At 34.6% G+C, this 22,838-nt stretch overlaps 1 protein-coding gene across 1 annotated transcript in view; it reads left to right on the top strand.

Moving 5' to 3' along the window:
- The window catches only part of CSMD3 (CUB and Sushi multiple domains 3), a 577,112-nt gene that overhangs the window by 61,809 nt on the left and 492,465 nt on the right, over window positions 1–22,838 (top strand). Inside the window, exon 2 of the mRNA XM_030971761.1 lies at window positions 18,583–18,805. Coding sequence (XP_030827621.1) covers window positions 18,583–18,805 — 223 coding nt within the window. The remainder of the gene's footprint in view (window positions 1–18,582; window positions 18,806–22,838) is intronic.

Below are 22,838 nucleotides of genomic sequence, written 5' to 3'. Positions count from 1 at the left end.
TCAGGGATATGATTATATTTACCTGTTGTTAAGACAATTTTTTTTGACATCCAAGGACTGATGAGAAGGGTAACTGTAGCTAATGCTTCTGCATTATTCCTTAGGCATTTTGAAAATCATGTAATTCAGCCAGATGGAATATTCCAGTATGTTTCTCAACATTATCTCAATGTCATCTTCCCCTGTAGCAGGTAATGCAAACCACAGAAAGGTTACTAGCTTAAGTAGGCAATAAATTCCCATCAAATGGAATTTAAAAGGCAGATTAAGAGATGTTTCCACTCGTATGTTTTTAAAAAAATTGCCATTGACAATCATTAATGTTTTATAGCTCATCCCTAAAACTATTTGTCTCTACTTTTTTTCTTCATTTCCACAGTAATATGAAAATTATAAAAGTAGTATTTAAACAAATTGTCCAAAAATACAGCAATTTATTACAATGAAGACTTTTTTGAGAAAAAAAATTCATGCAGAAGCTAGAAGAAAATACTGGAAAAAACCCTGAACAGTTGATTGAAACAAATATATGATGAAACAAAATAAAGTAGTAAATATAAAAACACAGTGTTACCAAGATATTAAAATATTGTCTATCATACACTAATAAAAATATAACAATCTTTACATTTTTTCCTTATATGGGAATTTTAGTATTTGGCATCCTAAATTAAATTAATTATAAAATATAAGGATATATATAAACTGTCAATAAGTAATACATTTTTTTTTCTTGTTATCGTTCATAGTATAATAAGGTAACTGGAAGAGAATATTTGTACTTAAATGGTCATTAAAGAAATGCATTTCATGACTGGCACAAACTGGCTGCTCTGTTATTTCAAAAACTGAGATGAATTTAATACAGTGCTTAACACTTAGAAGGAAATCAGTTAAACAGGCTGGCATTACCAGCCAAAAATACAAAAAAAAATAGTATTTTTTCCAAAGCATGGGTTTTGTATAATATTTGAGCCATCAATATTTATGGATTTCAAATTAAAATAAAATCTATATCATGTCTCTCTATAAAACCAGAATCTTTAATTGATTGTGAATTGTTAGAAACAAGTTGTTTTGATTTATTCCTGCTCACATGAAAAAAAATCAATCTAGAATTTCATAGAGGCATGAAAAATTTTAAATAGATTATTTCAATTATTCTTGCTGTTTATTAGTCTTTGTGGTGTCATTAACCCTACAAACATTTAGGATTACAGATTTACACAAGGAAAATATTAAACAAATCTAGAGGCAAAGGAGATCAGAATGTCTCATGTTGAGAATTTGGATAATTATTTTGCTGAACAGGACCATCTAGGAAGGTGCTATCCATAATTACTGATAAATTGTTTTTGACAAAGCATTGTTAATAAGAATAAGCACAGATTTTTCTGTGGTGTTGATAAAGTAAAAAGAAAGTAAGTTAAATCTTCAGATTTTCTCCATGCTAAATATAATTTTGAAATATATCACTCTATATTTTAGTATATGGATAAAATGTATTATAAAATGGATTAATTGGATTAAAATATCCACTGGACTATAGGGACTTTTGAGTGCAAATGAAGAATTTTTGTGAGGTTGTTCTGTGAACAGAATCACAAAGTATCAAAAGGATCTAGACAACATGTGCCACACTTTCTAAATGAAATCTAAAATATATTGACATTTTCATGTAAATAAATAGTCTTATTTCTATCAGGAACAGCCTTATTCTCAGCATTTCTGAATATTTGGTATACACATTCCTGGTATCTAATCTTCTATTTTAAATTAAAGCTAATGGGTTAGTTTCATTTGGTACCTAATATGTTAAGACCAGTGGCACTTAAAAAAATTAAATCACAATTAAAATTGATTCTGTTCCCTCCTTTTGTTCTTATAACATTTATCAAACAAGATAGATGCAATGCAATCTAGCATTATTCTTTTAAAAGCTAACAACTTGGAGTGGCAGTTTGTTTTGTTTCTGAAGTACTGAGAAGTCCTCTCTGAAGTTTCTTATTGCACATTTGATGAACTTTCAGAGAGCTTTAATGAACTTCTAAGCTTTGAAAAAAGTTGCAGAATCTATGCATAGGAGATATTTGTTCTTTAAATGGAGACCCTTTCAGCTTTCTGGTGAGTTCTGAGTTAGTCTATTAATCAACTCAAATCAGTGTTTAACCTTGATATAGCAGCTCATATTACATATTCAAAAAGCCTTTCCAGTATATTAATGATGGCAGTGTCTTAGTAGGACACAATTTTTTTATAGCCTAGCAATCAGGATTTTTGAATGCACTGAGCAGCAGTTGTATTCCCATTCCTGCAGCGTCAATCATACCCAGTTTGCCACCATAATTCAACAAAGTCAGTACATCCTTTACACCCAAGAAGTAAGTGGTTTTTTTAGAAGTAGCTGGGTTCACTGTGCATTGACTTCAGCATATTGCAGTGTGTTAATACCTTAGTCACATCCCTCAAATTACAACAAAGTAATTAAGAGAAGCATAAAAATATAATTATGTTTTGTTTGAAAATTCTGTAATTTCCATGCAGACTGGGTAAATTATTCATACTGGATGTGGATTTCATTTTTGCTTTATTGCACTGATAGCATAATCACATAGTCCTAATTATAGAGATAGTAAATAAGAGAGAAAAGATTATACCAGCCCTTACTCCTAAAGAAATTTCCACTGGCACACTAAGGACTAATTAAAATTCATTATTGCATCACATTTTGCACCAATATAGAAGTTTTGTAACAAAAGCCTGTGTGGGAAGGAAGGAGTCAGAGGGTTTCTGTTAGGATATTTTTCAGTGAGTATTATTCTTTCTCTTTAGCACTTGTTCAAATGCTTCAGATTGTTCCCATAAAGCTGTTGCTGTTGGTCATTGGTGCCATGTGGGCTGGGGCACTCTCCAGTGTGGAGAATTCATTTCCAACACCTGCAGAGCTAATACAATTTTCAGTTTCTCTAGAAGAACTGGTTAAGCTGTATTGCTATTATGCACTATTTTCTTCACTGCTATGAAGAAACTCCATCTTGCACACAGAAAGATCTGATTTAGGATTTGAGACAGAGGCAGAGAGCAGTTGAGCAGCCTAATTACCTTGTGCACGTCTTGGATCTGGGGGAAAAACTGTTACATAGAGTTGAAACAAACCAGCTTGATGGTCCTGCCTAATGGCAGGATGGCAAGTGATGTACTGTTGGAACATGCTGACAGATTTTGCCTTGCTGTGCTGGCCATGTTGCATTCTTCTGCACATTCCACAGTGATGGCACCAACCATGGCAAATCTATGTTGTCATGTGCAAGTAGGAAATGGAGACCAGACATTGAGCATGCACTGCTCAGGTACCTGTCCCTCATCTCTTTCAGAAAAGGCAGAGAAAAAGAAAACACTGTGAAACTTACAGTAAAAATGACAAGTAAATACTGAGGTTTATAAGCAACTGTCCACTTTTCTATTAATTTACTCCTGTCCTTGCCTTGCTAGAGAAGAAAAAAGGCAATAATAAAATAATTGAAAAGGACTAAAGTATCGACGTATCTTTGGCAAGATTCTCTCTCTTGATCTTAGGCACCTGTGGAACAAGTGTCTAAATTGACCTAGATATTTAAATTTCTATTATGGCCAACAGAATGGAGTCAGTTTATGTGATTGCAGTCTGATATACAGGACTAATCATCACTGAATCTATTGTCCAGGACTTGACTGATAATAACAGGAGCCTTCCTGTTAGGACATTGTAAACACCCACATTTAATCAAATTGTGCTCTTTATATCTCATTTGTAAGCAGATGAGAGAAGAATAAATGTCAGTACTGGAACATAAAGATGACTTAAGCCCCTGGACTGCATTCAGTAGCTAGAGGACTCTGGATACCCTGGCAGAAAAGTTACTGACATGCAGTTAAGGCTGAAAAATAAATCTGCTTTTACAGAAACACAATTTTCAAATTTGGATTCAATCCTAAGCAACAAATTTAATGAAAACTAAGACACTCTAGAAGATACAAGCATGAAGTTGACTTGCACTTAACCTGTGTCAAATACTCTGTGGGACACATAAATTGGGAGAACACAGAGATTGAGGACTTGAAATTGAGTTTAGTATACCCCAGTAATTACTGTGAAGAGCTAGCTATTACATGGGATGTCACTCTTAGTTAGACCAGAAGTTCATGTTGGCACTAAGAAACCCTAATAAAAATGTATTTGGATATACATTTAAAGAGGTTTTGATTGAACACAATTTTATTATATGGAAGGAAAAAAAGAGATAAATAGTTATACCCAAACATTCCAATAAACTCTGTTTCCAACTGCACCATCTCTGAAGAGAGTGCTACACAAGGTGATCAAATCTCCTCTGAGACAGGTACTTTGATGCAATCAAAGCTTTTTCACTGTGGTGCAGTCTTTTACCATGCCCCACATCTCTGGTACTTTTTTATCAAACATCAATCCAAATTACACCCCTACACCATACATAGGGTGAGACTGAGCATTTCCTCATCACAAGGATCATTTTGGGCTGTTAAAAAGAATATTTAAAGTATTATAGGTATGTGTGTTTTCTTTCTTTCTTTCTTTCTTTCTTTCTTTCTTTCTTTCTTTCTTTCTTTCTTTCTTTCTTTCTTTCTTTCTTTCTTTCTTTCTTTCTTTCTTTCTTTCTTTCTTTCTCTCTCTCTCTCTTTCTCTCTCTCTCTCTTTCTCTCTTTCTTTCTCTCTTTCTTTCTCTCTTTCTCTCTTTCTTTCTTTCCTTCTTTCTTTCCTTCTTTCTTTCTTTCTTTCTTTCTTTCTTTCTTTCTTTCTTTCTTTCTTTCTTTCTTTCTTTCTTTCTTTCTTTCTTTCTTTCTTTCTTTCTTTCTTTCTTTCTTTCTATATTCACATACAGAAATCAAGTATTTTAAAAATATTTCCTCTGAAAAAGGCTGTCTCTGTATTCATATTTACTGCCTTATAAGCAGACATTTGCCTTTGCTGAGAAGAAGTAGAGAATCATTAACAAATAACAATATATCTTTGGTTTAGGGAAAAAAAAGCGGCATAAAAAAGAGGTGAGATCCCTAATATTTATACTAAGAGGACCCAATGCTTACTTTTTAATGCCAAAATATAAATCAAAATAGAAAAAAATAGTGCCTCTCTCCTGAAAATTTTGTTAGGTAAGACACTGCTATTATCTGATATTTAATAAAAAGAATATGACCTGAGAAAGACACAAAGGTTTCTCTCATCACTGGTTTCAATTGAACAAGCTTTAGTACTCTGTTGAGATGCTTTACTACTGGGGATATTTCAGTGCAGTACAATTTGTTTCAAAGTAATAGCTTTCCTGTTAGAGCTAGTTTGTCATGTCAGAGGGGGTGATTATTCATGATAAGCCACTGGCAATATTACCAGCAATTTTTAAAAAATGTAGGGTACTGATTAATTTCAGGAATATTAGCTACTGAAAGCAGACATCAGTACTGCAGGATGGATGAGACACTTGGAGTAACAGTTGCCAAAAGGTGAAATAAGCTAAAACTTGGGAACACATCAATTACAGATGTAAAGTCACACAACTTAATAGAAAATGATGTGTTTTGCTTACCTTATCAGAAAAAAAAAACACTGGACCCTGCTGAGTATTAATTATAAGGAGGGAGAAACTGAATGTCTGAGACTTGGGCTATTGTACGACAAATTTTCATTAAGTGTCAAGAAATAATTAGCACTTTCTCTTTTTTTTTTTTTTTGTGCTGATACAAGCTGAAACCCAAGAAGAAAGACTCAGTCTAGACATCTGCATTTTTGTCATGCATAAATTTTTGGCATAAGAATAGTTATGATGTACTAGTATGTAAGAGGCATTAGTGAATACATAATACCTATCACATTAGTAAAGTATTGTCCAAATTCCAATCAGAAGATATGGCAGAAATTAAGTAATATGCCAGACTCCTTTGTCCTATACAAATGAAAAGGAAGACATTTTGCTAATAATATCTCAGTATTTGCAATAATATTTTTTTTTTAAAAAATGGTGTAGCTGTCCTCTAAAACAACTTTACATTCCAAATAATCTATCCAAGTCAGAATTACTTACTTAAACATTTTTTCTTCCTGTTTCTGTTACTTCTGTGCTTCAATGTTTGACTTTATTTCTTCGGGATATTTTTTTCCATTCTTAAATATTTTGTATAAACTCCTTTCTCATTACTTTTCACATAAGCTTTTTGTCTACTTTTGTTTTGCATTCCCAGTTCAGGTGATCCAACATTTTTGGCCAGATGTTGTTGGCAGGAATATGGAAAAGGGTAACTGGTCAGTTCTGAAGAACAAATGGGTTTTTCTTTGATGCTGAGCTGGTGTGGTTGGGTTTTTTTTTGTTTCTCTGTTTGCTATTTCCAATGGAGCATGAGAAGAGAGAACGTCAATCAATGGTGCTGTTAAATATTTACTCCTCTTTCCCATTTTTGTAAATTGTCACAGTGTAGCTTCAAGTTCTATCAAAGTGGGTAGAGGGATAATTATTCTTTTTTTGAGGGTGATGACTCCACATGGGGATGTTTATCTCACATGGAAACTCCAGCTGGGGTGGATGAATCAGTTCATGTTGTCTCTCTGTACGTCAAAGTCATAGTAAGGGCAGCTGGTCAGGGGTAATTCTCAGCAGCTGATGCTTAAAACTTGGCTGCTCCTAACATCAACTCCTAACATTTTGCCATAATATGCTGATTTCCTACTCAGCAACTCAGGGTATGAAGTTCACCTGTCTGCCTCTACAGTGAAACAGGTTTTCTCTGGCAAGGATCAGAATAAATATATAGATTATTAGCAACAGCTTCAATAGTCCTGTAATTATTGGGACCAAAATAAAATCTGAAACAACACTCAATTGCATTGCTCAGCTCTATAACATTTTAGCATTCTTATCTCTACTAAATAGTGTAAAAAAAAATCAAGAAGCTATCAGCGCCAGAGAGTTGGACACATTTGTACACCTTTTGTTGTGGAATAGTTTTAATACCTTGTCTAGAAATTTTGTCGTGACTTTGAAGTGCTTTCCATGGTATGGAGAAATAAATCTCTGATTTATTTTTTAGAAAATTATTTTATTTGTTAAATACTACATATTTAAAAGTCAAATCCTCAATATATATATTAGATAATATAGACATTAGATAATATAATTATATAAACAATACTGATAATACTAAAGTTATTATTTTCATGACATCAATAAATTAAGTACCATTAAAAAGTCTTGCAAGCTCAGATATTACAGTAACTAACAGCAGTCTTTATCCTTTATCTTTTGATCTTATCTTAGCCTAAACTGTCTCAACAGACTACTGAAATTTAAATTCTGGCTTATGATAAAATATATATCTTTATATTTATATTTATATATAAAAGTACATGGTAAAGAAGTTTATCCTTTGACCTCCTGCAAATTCAGAAATGTATAATGTGAATAAATTGAAAGTTAAAAATTGAGCAGAACTGACAATATCTGAAAAATTGCTTTTGGAGTCATACACCTGAAATTACTGAAAAAAATCATAGCAGTCTGTAGATTTTTAGATGAGAAGAATGAATTTTTTAATATATTTAAAGTCTCCTTAAATCAAAAATTAGCTTTCTAGAAACTTTAAGTGTAAAAGACAGTATTAATTTCTGTTTATAAAAGGTGTTTAAATTTTTCCAAGATGTTTAAATTGTGCTCCCTTCATTTTTAAGAACTGACAGAAACTGTCCCATAATGTCAAATTCTTCATGAGAACCTCTCCTGATCTCCCTGCATTGAGTTGACCCTTATATAGTCTGTGTCTCTTTGAAGTAGTTTTGGGATTTTCTGCACTATTATGTGATCTAGAAAATGAAAAGCAGAAAACCCCTGGAGTATATCAAAGACACTAGTTGGATTTTCCTGCTGCTGCTTCCTTTAATTCTCAATACAACTTTAATTTTGCTACCCTCAGATAGTTTAGGTGATTGTAGAGTACATGGAGTGCATTTGGTACAACATTCCAAATCCTACAGTAATGGCAGAATAGCTACTGACATAAAGTTTTATACATGCCTCGCTGTGAAAGCTGACATTTCACTGAAGAAGGTAATGTTTCAGAAGCATGAAATACTAGTTAGGCAATTACTTCTTAAATTTATAGCAGAGTCTCAAACATCTGAATTTCCATATGATCTAAAGTAGGAATACTTTTATTTTATTTTGTAAAAATTGTAATTTTTAAAGGTCATCCCCATGAGTGAATGAGAAGAACTAGGTTGTTTATGTGTAAAGTAATCTGAGCTGCCACAGAAGTCAGTCTTTCACTTTTTGGAAGAAGGAAACAGAATATAGGAAGACTGTCTGTGGTAGTGTTCAGTAAACACTGTTCAATGTCTATTAGCAGAAACTTTGAACATAGCCTTAATTTTGTCCTGATTTTCCAAGCATTGAGTATTTAAAATCTTTTCTAGTCTTGCTGAAGTCGCTTCAAACCAGCATTGTATTTATTTCATAGTGCTTATTTCCTATCTGAAGTCTTACTAAAAATTTTATCCTTATTCTGACTTTTTTACCCCTTCTCCCAATTCCCTCTTTGAGTTGACTAAATCTATGGTGTTTTTGAAGATTTATGTGAACTGTTTATTTCTTTCTCTAAAGCTATATATGAATTTCAGCAGATTACTTATATTTACAATAATCTTTTCTGTCACTTATCTGAAACTGCTGCAAAATTTCCAGCACCAGAGGAAACATACTGTGGCTCCCCTTCCCTTCCCTTCCCTTCCCTTCCCTTCCCTTCCCTTCCCTTCCCTTCCCTTCCCTTCCCTTCCCTTCCCTTCCCTTCCCTTCCCTTCCCTTCCCTTCCCTTCCCTCTCCTCCTTTCATTTCTTCTCTTCACTAGATCATGTCTCTGTGTAAATCCCTTTGCAGTGGTCCATATCCCAGATCTGAGATTTTAATGAACCAGGTATATAATGACAGAGGTTTACTGTGTATGCCTTTAAATTTAGGGAATTCAACTCAGCATTATATAGTCTGTTTTCCTGTCACATTAGAATTAATTTGAAAACTAATTAATGCTATGGGACATTTGAACTGTAAAAGTGTAGTACTAAATCTATCTTTATTTCTTCAGAAGTTACTTTTGTTTCAAACATAATTTGTAGAGGGTATTTTCTTATATTCCACTATTGCCAAGAGCAAAAACTCTTCAAACACCTTATTGACTGTTTCCCTTAATTAAGAATTGTCGTATTTACCAATTTTACATTTGTTAAATTGTACATATTGTTAATTAATTATTCTGATAAGGAAAACTCAATTTACTCTTTATATTTTTGAAAATTTCTCCAAGCCCTGTTATCTATTTATATCCTAGAGACCCAAAGACCTGTACTCTAAAGCAAAGTAAATTATAAACTGCTTTAGAAGAAGTTTGACCTGATACTGCAGTAGTTGTATCTTACAATTGTCTTCATGAGGTTCACATGAAAAGAACTGGCTACTTATCAGCATGTTTTAATAAAATGAAAATTTTACTCTAAGGTATTTTATTTACAAATCAGTTAGGAAGTCTCTGCAAATTAAAATTTTATTTCTAAATGAACATAACACTTCAAATTATATTGCCAATACATAGTATTCTGTGAATGGTCTTCCCTATCAGTTTGACTTGCTGGGACATGGTTCTAAGGTTAACTTTACAAATATCACAATTTAATTATGAAATTAACAGTTTCACAGATCACACATATGATTAAAAAAAAACCCAGCAAATAAAGAGCATTAAAATCTTTGGACATGTGGTTAGATTTACAGAGAAAGAAGCAGTGAAAAGGAAATGTAGAATAAATATAATTCTTTCAACAACTTATCTTTGTAATGGAATCTCTGTTCCTGTCTCTTCCAGAGAGTAAATTTCCTATGTTATGTATTTATGTAAACACAAAATTTGCATGAATTCATTTTCAGCTATGCCTTTGATATGCTGTTTTCTTTAGGGCTGCTGGGAAGATTCCTGACACAATTTCTCATGTATGATGGTTACTTTCCACTTTTCAAGTGGAAGAATTGGAGGAAGAGCAGGTACATGCAGAAAGAGTGTAAGCGCAGAATACTAATGAAGAAACTTCACAATTATCCTAAAATAAGGAAGTCATAGCTCAAAATATTTATTCACAGGAGTGAGAAGGAGGATGGCCAAATGCCACTGAGATGAGAAATTCTATTATTTGAAATCAAAATTATCTTTTAAAAAAACCCTTAAAACACTTTAATATCTATCTACACTCTCCCCAAGCATAAAAGATATGATTTTGCCCTGCAATTCTGTAGTGCTCACATTTATGAAGGGTATTAAATATGGCAGGATTTCAATCCCAGACAGTATTTTTAATTTGTTCTGTGATGAGATTCCAAATGTCCTCTCTTGTTTTTATGTCTAGTTCTATTGCCCAGATGCTTGTCACATCTGAGAGATTACCCTTATCTGGCTGCATGAGCAAGGAGGCAGTTGTTTTGGAACAGATGATCCCTTGTCTACCAGGCATTGAGGTATAATGTGAGGAATAGGAGAGAAGTATTGAAATATCCTTAGAAGGAAAGTTAATTACATACTGGGGATAAAATCCTGGGTGTATTTCAGATGACTTTGTTGAAACTAGACTTTCATCTGGGGTGATGCTACCAATGCTTTTAAAATAGAAGCAGAAGACTATTCCATGTCAGAGAGTTATGTATAATCAAATGCCTAAAGGCGAGTTGAAACCCCCTCTATTTTCCTGTAAAGGTGATAATCTTCTATTGAATTACTCAGTGATTTCTAGATATATGTTTCATCTTTTTTTTTTTTAATTCCTCAAAGACTGACAACACTATTGGAGCTAAACCCTCTTTGTTTTCAATTATAGGAAATTACAGTTTTCTGTTGTAGAAAAAGAATTAAAAAGAATGGCAATAAATCTTTATTTCAATACATGTAATAAAAATTATATGGGTACTTCTGTCACATAAGATCCAGTTTCTTGTTTTGCTGCCTTTCCAATTTAAGCCTCCTGCTGCTCAGAATGTGTTCCATGCGAACAGGAGTAGCCCTAATGTTTCTTAGACCTTATGTTTCTCCAAAGAAGGAACACACTCAAGGTTGATGGGAGAGAACAGAAACTTTTGTGTTTCTGGTAGTTTTCACAACTAAGACAAGTGGGAGACAAGACTAAAAAATATTCTAAACCTCTTTCAGAAAATGTGTCTGTAACAGAGATAAGAAATCACCCTCTGGAGGAAAAGCAATACCTCCAGAAAGTGTTTCAAGTGTGGTGATAATATAGAGTGATTGTTTCTTTTCAACTGGTATTCTGTACCAGTTCCACTGATAAAGTTATAGAGTTTCCAGTCAACCCTACCAAAAGATTGGAAAAGTCATTTTGGTACCTTATTATAGCTTATGCAAGGGCAAGGCAATCTATCTTACTCAGTTATTTATCAAAAAATATAACCATCTCTTCTCATAGCCTTAAAATGATAAAAATCACAGATAAACTTCTTTTGAAAACTTCATGGTGTCTAAACTTCATAATGTCTCAATTTCCAATAAGTTGTGCAGAGAATAAGCATCAGAATATGTTGTTTGGGAAAGCAAACAACAATGCTTTTAAGAACAAATTGAAGTAAAATGGCAATTTAGTTAAGAAATACACAATTACTTGGAACTCCTAAGAGCTGATTCTCAAAGAGGTTCTTCAGTGTACTTTGTGCACTTCACAAACACAATATTTTTGTGGGTTTTTTGTTTGTTTTTGTAATAAGGCTTTATTAAGCAGATCTGAGATTCCCTTGCGCTAAAGAAAAGTCTTAAATCAAGGAAATTTGCATTATATTTCAAAACCACCAAGAATTATTTACAAAAACAAAAAATTAAAGACAACTCAAAAAGATAGACATTACCAAGACAGAAAAAGTTGCAACCGTGAGAGCTGGAGTGGTTTAGGTTCCTGGGATGCCTTTAGGAAACCTTTCAGGACCTAAAGGAAGTGTACAAGAAAGCTTGAGCAGAATATTTTAGAAGGATGTGTAGTAATAGGACAAAGAGAAATAGCTTTAAACTGATAGAGAATTAGATATTAGGAAGAAATTTTTTCAGTGTGAGGGTGGTGAGATACTGGAACAGGGTCCTCCAAATTGTAGATTTTCCATGATTGTAGTGTTCAAGGCCAGGTTGGGCAATCTGGTCTAAAGGAAGGTGTCCCTGCCCACAGGAAGGGTTTGGTAATATATGATCTTTAAGGTCCCTACCAACCCAGACTATTTTATGATTCCAAGCTTTTTATTACTTTGGGAAATTAAAACATAGGACAGTAAGAATTATAGGTGATCAGGCAAAATATTAAATGTAGACTTTTCTCAGCTGGTAGAGAACTCATTATAAAAGCTGTTTTTGGAGGGGAGAAAGAAGTGAGAATTATTTGAAGTACAGAACATCAAGTTAAACAAACAAAGAGATCTATAGGAATACAAGATAGTCTTTTCTGAAATAGCAGGAGCTCTAAGGCCTTGGGGCTGGCATGGTGTCCTGGTTTAGAGAAAATTTGGGAAAGAACCTCCAAAGGGGTTTCCCTAGAAAGCAGATTCAAGCGGCCCCTCCCCCAGGTTCAGGAAAATATTTATTTGGAGAAAAGTGGAAAAAAATGTTTATTTAACAGGCAAAGCATTCACCAGCACAAAAAGAAAAAAAAAAAAGAACAATATTAAACAATAAAACCTCCTGCCACTCCAAGAGATGACAAACTCAGAAAGTCCCCTTGGTAGGCTGTAGCTCAGCTCCCCAGCCTGTTATCAGTCCTTCTGGCACTGGAAATGCTGCAGCCCAGGCCTGGCCCGTGGGACACAGGTGTGAGCTCCTGGTGCTCTTCTGGGTGTTCAGTCCAGAGCAGATTTAAACAAGTTCAAAGAAAAAGAAGAAACAGAGTCCAGGGAACTTCTCTGCCTCAGCTAGCTAAAACTAACTAAAAGCAAAGGAGAGTTCTGCCCCATTGCCTGTCCATCCACAGACAACACCATCCAGGAGCAGGAATGTGGACAAATGAGCGCAATTTCTGAAAACCAACTCCACGCTTTTTGTCTCTCCCCCTTTGCTCTCAGAACCAATCTGAATGGTGCAAAACTTATTTCTGAGCTAAACAGACGAATGGGGATACGAGCATCATAAAGTCACGCCAGCACATGTGGATTCCCACTCCACTGTGAGCTGCTACCCAGGTGCAGTGTGCTTCTGTCCTGGTGTGCTGTGCTGCAGGGCTGCTGCTTGCATGTGCACCTCCCTGCCAGCACAGGGGAAACAGGAGAGCTGTGAAGGAAGAAGGGGCTGTTATGTTCTGGTAGGAAGGGACACCAGGCAGTGTCCTTAACAGAGTCCTAGGGTGTCTCAAACCAGAACAAACAGCCAACAGTCTTTTCATATGAAAACACACTAGAATAAGGAAGAAGCTTGCAAGCTGCTGGACACATGGTGTAGGAAGACAAAAAGGTGGAGGGCAGGAGGGAACTAAGTCCAGTACATTAAAGGAGGTGATTACCTTTCATATTTGTATTCATGTGACAAAGTCAATAAAACTTTGTCTTATTGGAAATTAAAGTTAGTGAAAGGAGGCTCATTTTATGCAAAAAAGAAGCATAATGGGAATGGAAAAGAATAAATTAAAGAGAATTAAGGCATGATGAAAAGTAATAAAAAGGTTCATTTCAAACACACTTAAAAGTAAAATACAGTCATCACATCTGATGTGAGCATCCTATTCTCAGCTTTATAAATGGACTTAAAGATCTGAGAGTAAGGCATGTCAGGACAATTAAAGTTGAGATACAAATAAATAATAGAATATTAGAAATAAATATTGAGCTTTACAAAACTGGATAAGATTGATAGCAGAAGAAAAGGATTCACAGCAGAGGGATGAGTTCACATCACTATGAAATCTATCTCTTGTTCTTTGAAGTGCTAACTAAAAGGATGAACCTACAGGAACCATAAAAAACCAAGGTGATGATAATACAAGTGAGCAGAAAGAGAATCCAGAAAAACAGAACAGAATTAGCAGGACAGTTTGTACTGATTTATGGTCAGCATGAAAAATAGCTACTCTTTGCTGCCAAATCCAGTCAAGTGATCAAAGACCACAAACAGGTGTTGCAGAAACATGTGTTGAGCATGAGGAGAGATAAATGAATAAAGTATTCTGAATAGAACTACCATTTAGGGGGACAAGAATAATTTTGCAAATGGGTATATTGCACACAATAAAGGCACATGAACATGGTGACATGTCTAAGGAATACTTTAAGGTAGGATTGACTATGTTTTAAGATAGGTGCAAGTGAAAGAAATGAAAGGAGGTCACATCACATTATCAGAAAAGATATTGAAGAAAAATGCAGCGTATGAACAAATAATCTTCCATTTCCTTGGTTTTCTCTTAAAGTAAAAGAGAGTATTAAAAACTTAATTAAAAGGAAATTGACAAGCAACTTAGAAATGTACAAGAGTGTTAATCAAGGCAGACTCAGTATAATTATCTTATGTTAATGACTATTATTATAGAACACACTAAACAAGGAGATTAAATGGAAGGTGTGAAGTATTGGAAGGTGAAAGGTGTAGAAATATGTTATTAAACAGTATAATTGAATGGTCAGGAGGAAGAGAAAAAGCCAAAGACAATATTGTTGAGTACTGAATGAGTGTAATTATGGGACATTCCAGGGCAAGGGGTATGGACATGATGTAAGAGCTACTTGCTTTGTTAGAAGGCAATGAATGTTGAATAAATGGATTAAGAACTGCTGTTCCTGATGTTCACAATAATCCAACAATGAATCAAAGGATGACTGAAACCAGGAAGAGGAGCTGTGTTTTCTGATTTCAAGAAGTATTTATCCATGTAAAATTGATGAGAATTAAACATCTGAATTTTAAAATCTGGTAGAAAACAATGCAACAGAAACTTTGAATCATACTAGCTATTAAGAGAATCTCATGAGTGGTGTTGTTCATCTTCATACTTATTCCAACAAGAATTTTTCTTTTCTAGTCTAACTTCAAGCTTTTCAAAATTCTTTGTCGTATGCTTTGAATAAAACCATCCCTGTAATGAAAAGCAGTTTGCAAGTAAATTCTGCATGAAATGCTGGTTCTGAAATCTAAATGAAAAAGATCACAGTATATGCTACTAGTTACTTCAGCATAAATTTTACCTCTTGAAAATAAATGTCATGTTTTCCACATTTGATCAGACCAGTCAGTTAATGCACACTGTCTATTTTGATCATACCCAGGTTGGACTGCCAAGGTGAAGAGCATCACAGAATGAATTAACATATGAAAGCAGAGATTAAAGTGCACATTGTGCGCATGGATTTTGTAGGCATGATTTTTTTTTATTTTACAGACTTAAAGATTAGACCTATCAAAATCAAACTTCACTGTTGGTTCGTTTGGGTTTTTTTTCCATTCTTGGAATTAAAAGTGTATCTTCTGACACGTGCATAGCTGTGCTACATTCTGCTAGTCATCTCTGAGAAACATCCAAGTTGTATCATCTTGCAGCATATGAATAATTCTCTTTTGTTACAGTTTGAATATGGAATAAAAGCAGTAATTGGAACTTGTATATATCATGGATGTTTACATTTCATATCTGTGTATGAATAGGACTAATTGTTGGATTGAGTATGAAGCATTATAATTCTTAATAAGTAGCATGTTATCTCGCAAGACGGTTCCCTGATAGTTGTGGCTCTGGGGTTTTTTGGTTGTGTTTTCTCGTGGGATATTTTTAATTTTGCTGTGTTTTTGTTTTGTTTTGTGTTTTTTTTTAAATATAATTTTATTTTGGTAACAGTAGACTTATTATAGATGAGTTTTTTGTATTGAATTAACAGAATAGTCCATATGTAATTGAAAGCTTTCATGAAATAGGTACAGCAACAAAGGTTCTGAATTATAGAGCAGTATTATGATCTTGAGTCAAAGTTTATACTGTACTTTCCACACTTGGTCTGGAGAGATGGATGAAAAATTAACCGTGTATGCTATTTAATTTTCAAGTCTCTAAGTGTTTTTCTAATTCTATTGAAGTAAGCCTCAGCAAGAGATTTCTAGGAAAAGCTAGAATAATAAATATGTGCAGACAGCTATTTAAAAAGACTCATTACTGTGATTGTCTTTGTTAAGTATTAAAGTTCCAGGATGTAGATCTTATGAATAAATAGTTTGATTTTCCAAAGGGTCTTGTGCAAAACTGTATTCCAAAAGTGCTAAATAAAACAGCTGAGCTTAAATAATAAATAATAACACATAAAGAGGATTTAAAAATAGTTCAAGTATATGAGGGAGATGCAGAAAGAGATAAATAAAACAGACTTCTAACAATGAAGTTTGTGCAGGCACTGATATGAGAATGAATCCTCTAAGGCAACTTGCAGTCGAAGGTAAAATTTGCTATACATGTCAGATGAGGTAAACAAAACCCTAATTACTTTCTAAGAATATGTTCCCTTCCCTTTTTGTCCTATATATCTATGATACACTGATAATTGTACTAAAAAAGCAGTCAAGCAGTCATACTTCATAAGAGGCAACTTTTCTCACCATTGTAAATATATACGAAAAAGCCGAGATTAAAATTTGTACATGCCACACTCTTCTTTCTGTCAACAAAACACAAATAGCAATACAAAGTGTAAAATCTCAAGAGATTTCTGCTTAGTACTTCAGGGAAAGAGGCCTCTGTACATTTAAATGCTCAACGTGAAGACAAGCTTGTGAATGTGCCATGAAGATGATTTAATGAGCTCAAATATATACATGTGTGTATAATTTAAGAGTTGGCGTGTGGTTTGTTTGTTTGTAGTTTGTTATGAAATGTACATCATGTTGCTGTGAAAGAGCAACTCAGTGCTTTGTGCTTTCTCTCAGATGAAATCCCCCCACTAGAAGAGGAGGCTTGTTCTGAGCATTCTTGGGGAAGAGAAGTTTCAGGGGTGCAAAAGGCGAAGCAGGAAAACTGATCTAATATTTAAGGGATAAGAGAGCAGAAAGCCTGGAGAGGGGATGTAGACCTACATTTAGAGTACAAAGTTGGTGGAAAATAAAAAGATATTCTAAAGTCCCAAAAGTGTTAAGAACTGCCATAACTGAGCATTAGAACTTGAAACAAAAGTGTAGAAAAGGACCTGCCCTATCAGTGCACAGTGACTTGGGAAAGGCCTTTTTATAATTATTCTTGTTCTCTTATTTTTCTAAGGAAATGGATCTTGTATATAAAAAGGATATTTGTTATAGTCCAAGAAAAGTTAGGGTTTGAATGTGGGGTAATTTCTGACATTTAAGAAGGTTCATTTTAAAAAGGATCTATCAGCAGAACAACTTTTCAGTTTTGACTGACTGTACTGAATTTGGCTGGGATAGTCTTAATTTTTTTTCATGGTAGATCCTATGGTATTATGTTTTAGATTTGTGACCAAAACAATACTGAACATTTGATCAGTGCCTACACACCATCCAGGTTTCCACTACTTCTCATACTTCTGGGAATGGGCAAGAAGGAGGGAGGGGTCACAGATGGGACACAGATAACCCCAACCAATAAAAGGGATATTCTAGAACGTATGGCAGCATGCTCAGTGGTAAAAGCTGATGGAAAGAAGGAGCAAGGGACCACGTTCAGGGTTATGGTGTTTGTCTTCCTATGTAACCATTAGGCCTGATGTGGGCCTTGCTTTCTCAGAGATGGCTGAACACCCACATACCAAAGCAGCCAATTAATTCCTTCATCTGCTTTACTTGCATGTACAGCTTTTGCTGTACCTATTAAACTGTCTTTGTCTCAACCCACAAGTTTTTTCACTGTTATTCTTCTTTCCTCCATCCCACTATGGGGGAATGGAGAGGGAGTGTGGATGTACTGTGTGAGGGAGCAGCTCTGGGGCCCTACCTGATCACTGCAGTTAAATAACATCCACATAGGGTCAGACAAAACATGTAAACTGGTAATATTTATATGAGATGATGTAGTGATGCAACAGATGGCTAGTTGAGATTGAGCCCTTAAGTACAGAGTTCTCATAACTCAGAATTATTGATTGGGAAAAGCTTGTTCATAATAAATAGGCTTTCACTCTTTTCCAGAGCCAAATACATGGAGGAAAAGCACAAGGTTAATAGGTTTCAGCTGTATCAGACCTGTATCCAAAGAGACTTATTTACTCTTCCATTTGACAAAAAAAGGGAATTGATGTGAATACTTTGCTTCATAAGCAAACAAATTTAGTCATAGATGTTGTTATATTTATTTTCAAAGATGCTAACATATGTCTTTAGATAAACAGTATGGAAAACACATTTGTTAGGTAGGTGGGATTGTTTTGCATTAAGTGGCCAGCATTTGTATAAAACCATGGGCTTTACCTTTCTAAATGCAGTAGTTGCTAAAAAATATTCTGATACTTTTTCTAGTGATGTATTCTATTGAAGGTTGATATAAAAATGGATAACTAACTTTTTTTTTTTCCTTGATTTTTTTCTTAGGATTTATTTATACCTGTGGTGGAACTTTAAAAGGACTCAATGGCACTATAGAAAGCCCTGGCTTCCCATATGGATATCCAAATGGTGCAAACTGTACCTGGGTTATAATAGCAGAAGAAAGAAACAGAATACAGATCGTCTTTCAGTCTTTTGCTCTAGAAGAAGAATATGATTATTTGTCATTATATGATGGGCATCCTCACCCTGCAAACTTTAGGACAAGGTAAAGAATAAATATTATTAAAATCTTACTTGCAGTAATAAATAAAAAAAATCTGATAAAATAATTAAAGCTAATATTTTTAAATTATGGATTCTTTCTTAGTCTTTAAGGTGTGCTTCCTCTAATTAATCAGGTGTCAAAATGTATATCGTGCTTTAATTCTAGTTAAAGTAAAGGCTGAAATTAATCTAGCCCTCATAAAATTGGTCTCAACAAAACATAATTAATTAAGAAGCATATGAGCATGGATACATTTAATGTGAAGTGAATATGAGTTGTGGAGGTCTCAGTTTACATGATCTAGTAACAGTGGAACTTTTGTAGTCTTTGAAAAGGGGGCTTTTTATAGAGATCAGGAAACATTTAATTAAGGTAGACTAGGTAATGTGTGTGTGTATTTGTATATGAATATCTAAAAAAAGGGTTTACAAAAGTGAAAAAATCTGTTTGAGATATCAAGAGTGTGATGTGCCACAGACCATTTTCTATCAGAGCCTACTTCTGGGTCTTAGCCCAAATGTTCAGTTCTGGAAGGCTGCAGCTTAAGGAACACAATAATTCTACAATACCAACAGGTACATTACTCATACATTTGCTAGTTATCTTTACTATCTGTAAGTCAATTTGTCATCTGCCTAGAGTTCTGTAAGGCCTTTGGCATCGCCACACAACATTCTTGTTATTAAAGGGGAGAAATTTGTATTTCTTTGGGTGGACTGTTTGATGAATAACAACACAGTGGCTACATAGCCATACCCAAAACATTTCATTCAACAGCTTAAAGTCCAATTAGAAATCAGCAACAAGTGGTGTCCCTCAGAGGGTCTGTATTCAGACAAATACTATTCAATATCTCTGTTAATGATGTGGACAGTGGAAATGAGTGCAGCCTCAGCAAGTTTGCAGATGTCACTGATGTGAGTGGTGCAGTTGACTTGCTTGAGGGGAGGGATGCTATCCAGAGGGACATCAGCAAGCTGGACGAGTGGGCCAATGGGATGAGGCCAAGTGCAGCATCCTGGTCAGTTCTCAGTATCCATACTGCCTACTGGATCAGTGAATTTAGAACAGTCCTGCAGAGAAAGATTTGGGGACATTTGTAGATGAAAAATTGGATGTCAGCCTGTAACACAGACGAGGACTGGAGCAACTCCTCTACAAAGACAGGCTGAGAAAGCTGGGGCTGTTCACCCTGGAGAAGGAAAGCTATTGTGGAGACTTACAACCTCCCAGTATCTGAATGGGCCTACAGGGAAGTTGGAGAGGGACTCTTCATTGGGAACGGCAGTGATAGGTCAAGGGAGAATGGATGCAAACTGAAAGAGGGGAAATTCAGGTTAGATATTAGGAAGAAATTTTATACTGTGAGAATGGTTAGACACTGGAATGGGTTGTGGACGCTCCAGCCCTGGCAGTGTTCAGAGAGAGTTGGATAAGGCCTTGAGCAACCTGGTCTACTGGGAGGTGTCCCTGGGGGAGTTGGGACTAAATGATTTTATAGGTCCATTCTAACCTCTTAAAATTCTTTGGATCTATCATAAGGTTGGATATGAGGAAGAAAATCTGTATATAGAATGCAGTAAGATACTGGAACAAGTTGCCCAGAAAAGTCTTGGCTTTGTGTAACCTGAAAGATGTCCCTTCCCATGACAGTGAGGTTGGAACTAGGTGATCTTCCAAATCAAACCATTCCATGATTTTATCCTGTGATAAAGAATGTAATACCTCTTCCTAATCAGGGAACATCAGTTCCCTGATGTTTCATTTTACTTTACATAACGTTGCTCAAATAAAGAGATGTGTTTTCATAATATTTTATGGTAAGTGTTGATACACTGGTAATGTTTTTTTTAAACTATTGCATAACAATCTGGCATCTGATCACTAAAAGGAATATGTAACTTGGTACTACAAAGAAATTAGAAGAGTAAAATTCTACATCTCAAATTTCTGCAGGATATAAATTCTCTTAAATGTTTAACAGTCAGCAGATGCAGAAAGATGCATCTCTAGTGAAATTGTTTTCCTTTGTACTTCTGTGTTTTCATTTCTGTTTCATGAGTGCTTGCCTGCAATTCTGATATCAGCTGCAGGAAAGAGGAAACCCACAGATAAAAGATTTGAGAGCTGTCTTCCACAAGTTTTTCTCCTTTCTATTCACTCCTCAAAAGATAAAACAGATTTTCTCAAATGTTGGAGCCTGAGAAGGCCCTCACTGTCAGTTGAAAATTTGGTTGGTGAATCTACTCTAAACTGCAGCCTCAAGGAGTATGTGAACAATGTTCTGGTCAAATGCAAAGAATAAAACTATGATACCAGTTAGGAACCAATTGTCCTTACTGAGTTACAGTTTAAATAACCATCAGGGAAAGCAGATGAAGATGGTTAGCAGGTTAAAAAGAAGATGAAAATAATATCTTGTAAAGGCAGAACTATTTTTCTTTATGTCCTGTTCAAGCTGCTGAAATAGTTTACATATATTTGTGTGAACACATACATTCATATATATGCATCAATACATAGATATTTAGATAGCTATATATGCATTTATAGAGATATGTGTGCAAGATTCTTTTGAAATTAAACTAATTCTTCAATGCTGGAGATTTAGAATATGGGTTTTTAATATCTTAGAAGAAAGTCAAGGAAGCCTGTCATGCTTAAATGTTTCAGTACTGTATATTTAGGATGCCATTAGATTTTGGTGAAGAACAGTGTAAGAAGTTATATGGAAAAGAGTCAGTCAGCGCTTAAAAAGGAAAAGATGATTAAGCCTCAATATAGGGCTTGAAATAGACTACTTTTGCAAGACTTACAAGATCTTTTCAGAGTGTGGGTGTGGAAGAATAGTACACATTTGTGTGAGTGGAGAATTGGCTTTAAAATTTGGAAAGCATGACAGTGAAATTACACAAGTTTTACTAAATCTTTCATAGTGACATTTATTTTCTCAGATTGCTACAGCAAGATGATGTTTCCTTAAGTTTTCTTTTTTACAAATAAGCGAAGTTTTACTGATGAGCCGTTTGTTGTGGAAACTATCCTTCTAGCATGACAATGTATTTTGACATTTTACTTAGTGACATGAATGAAAGTGTAATCAGATTACACTTTTCTCCCTCCCTTTAATTTTGTAACAGGCAAAAATATTTTCGGGGGACTACACGTGTATTTGAAAAAATACATAACTAGACAGCTAAAAAATTGTCTTGGATAGACAAGGCCACTACTGTTTTTTAGTTTAATATTGTGGAATAACTGTTTATATGAATGAAATTATTTTGCAGTTCAACTATTTGTGAATCTAATCACCTTTGACTGCCTCCTTATCCAGTTTTGTACTTCGTCTAATTGGTCTCCTCAGAATTAAATCTTATTGAAATTACATCGCATGTCTTCAGCAAATGCTCAACAGCTTTTAACTGATTTACTTGGCACTTAAATGGCAGTTAAACAATAATAAATGGAAAAGAAGCATATCAGATATGACCGCTATGGAAAATGTAGTCAGTATTTCACTTGCATCTTTGTGTTACTGTATCCTTGATTTAGTTTATTTCACATTATAACCTTTGTTTCAAACTGTAAATACAGAATATCTTAAAACTCTGAACTTTATGTAATTCTTTTTCATAAATCTTATTTGTAATCACCTAAAAAAAAGTTTGTTTGCAGAAAGAAAGTGTTGCTTCCTGTATTTGAACCAAGCTTTTGGCAAAATTTCATAGCTGGGAGTATTTCTGGGTCATGTTACTGTCCATATTTAGAGCTTTCTTGTGCCCCCCAAATGCATATTTCTGATTTTTGAGTACACTTTCTTTCACGTTTATACAATTAGTTCCCCTCAAAATAAAAATTAAAAAAAAAATAGGGCTTGATGTTCTGCTTACTTTTAAAAACATTGTTTTGTCCTTGTTTTGGTAAGTAGCTAATATTTCTAACTCCTGTTCTAGATAAAAGTGTTGCATTTCCAGATTAAAACTCCTGTTCCATTTTTTCCAAATTTCTGTCTTTATCATTTTTTTTGGTGTGG

The sequence above is a fragment of the Camarhynchus parvulus genome, chromosome 2 (genome assembly GCF_901933205.1).
Source record: "Camarhynchus parvulus chromosome 2, STF_HiC, whole genome shotgun sequence".
NCBI lineage: Eukaryota > Metazoa > Chordata > Aves > Passeriformes > Thraupidae > Camarhynchus > Camarhynchus parvulus.
The sequence above is the reverse complement of the archived record's forward strand: the minus strand, read 5'-3'. Positions and strand labels throughout refer to the sequence as shown.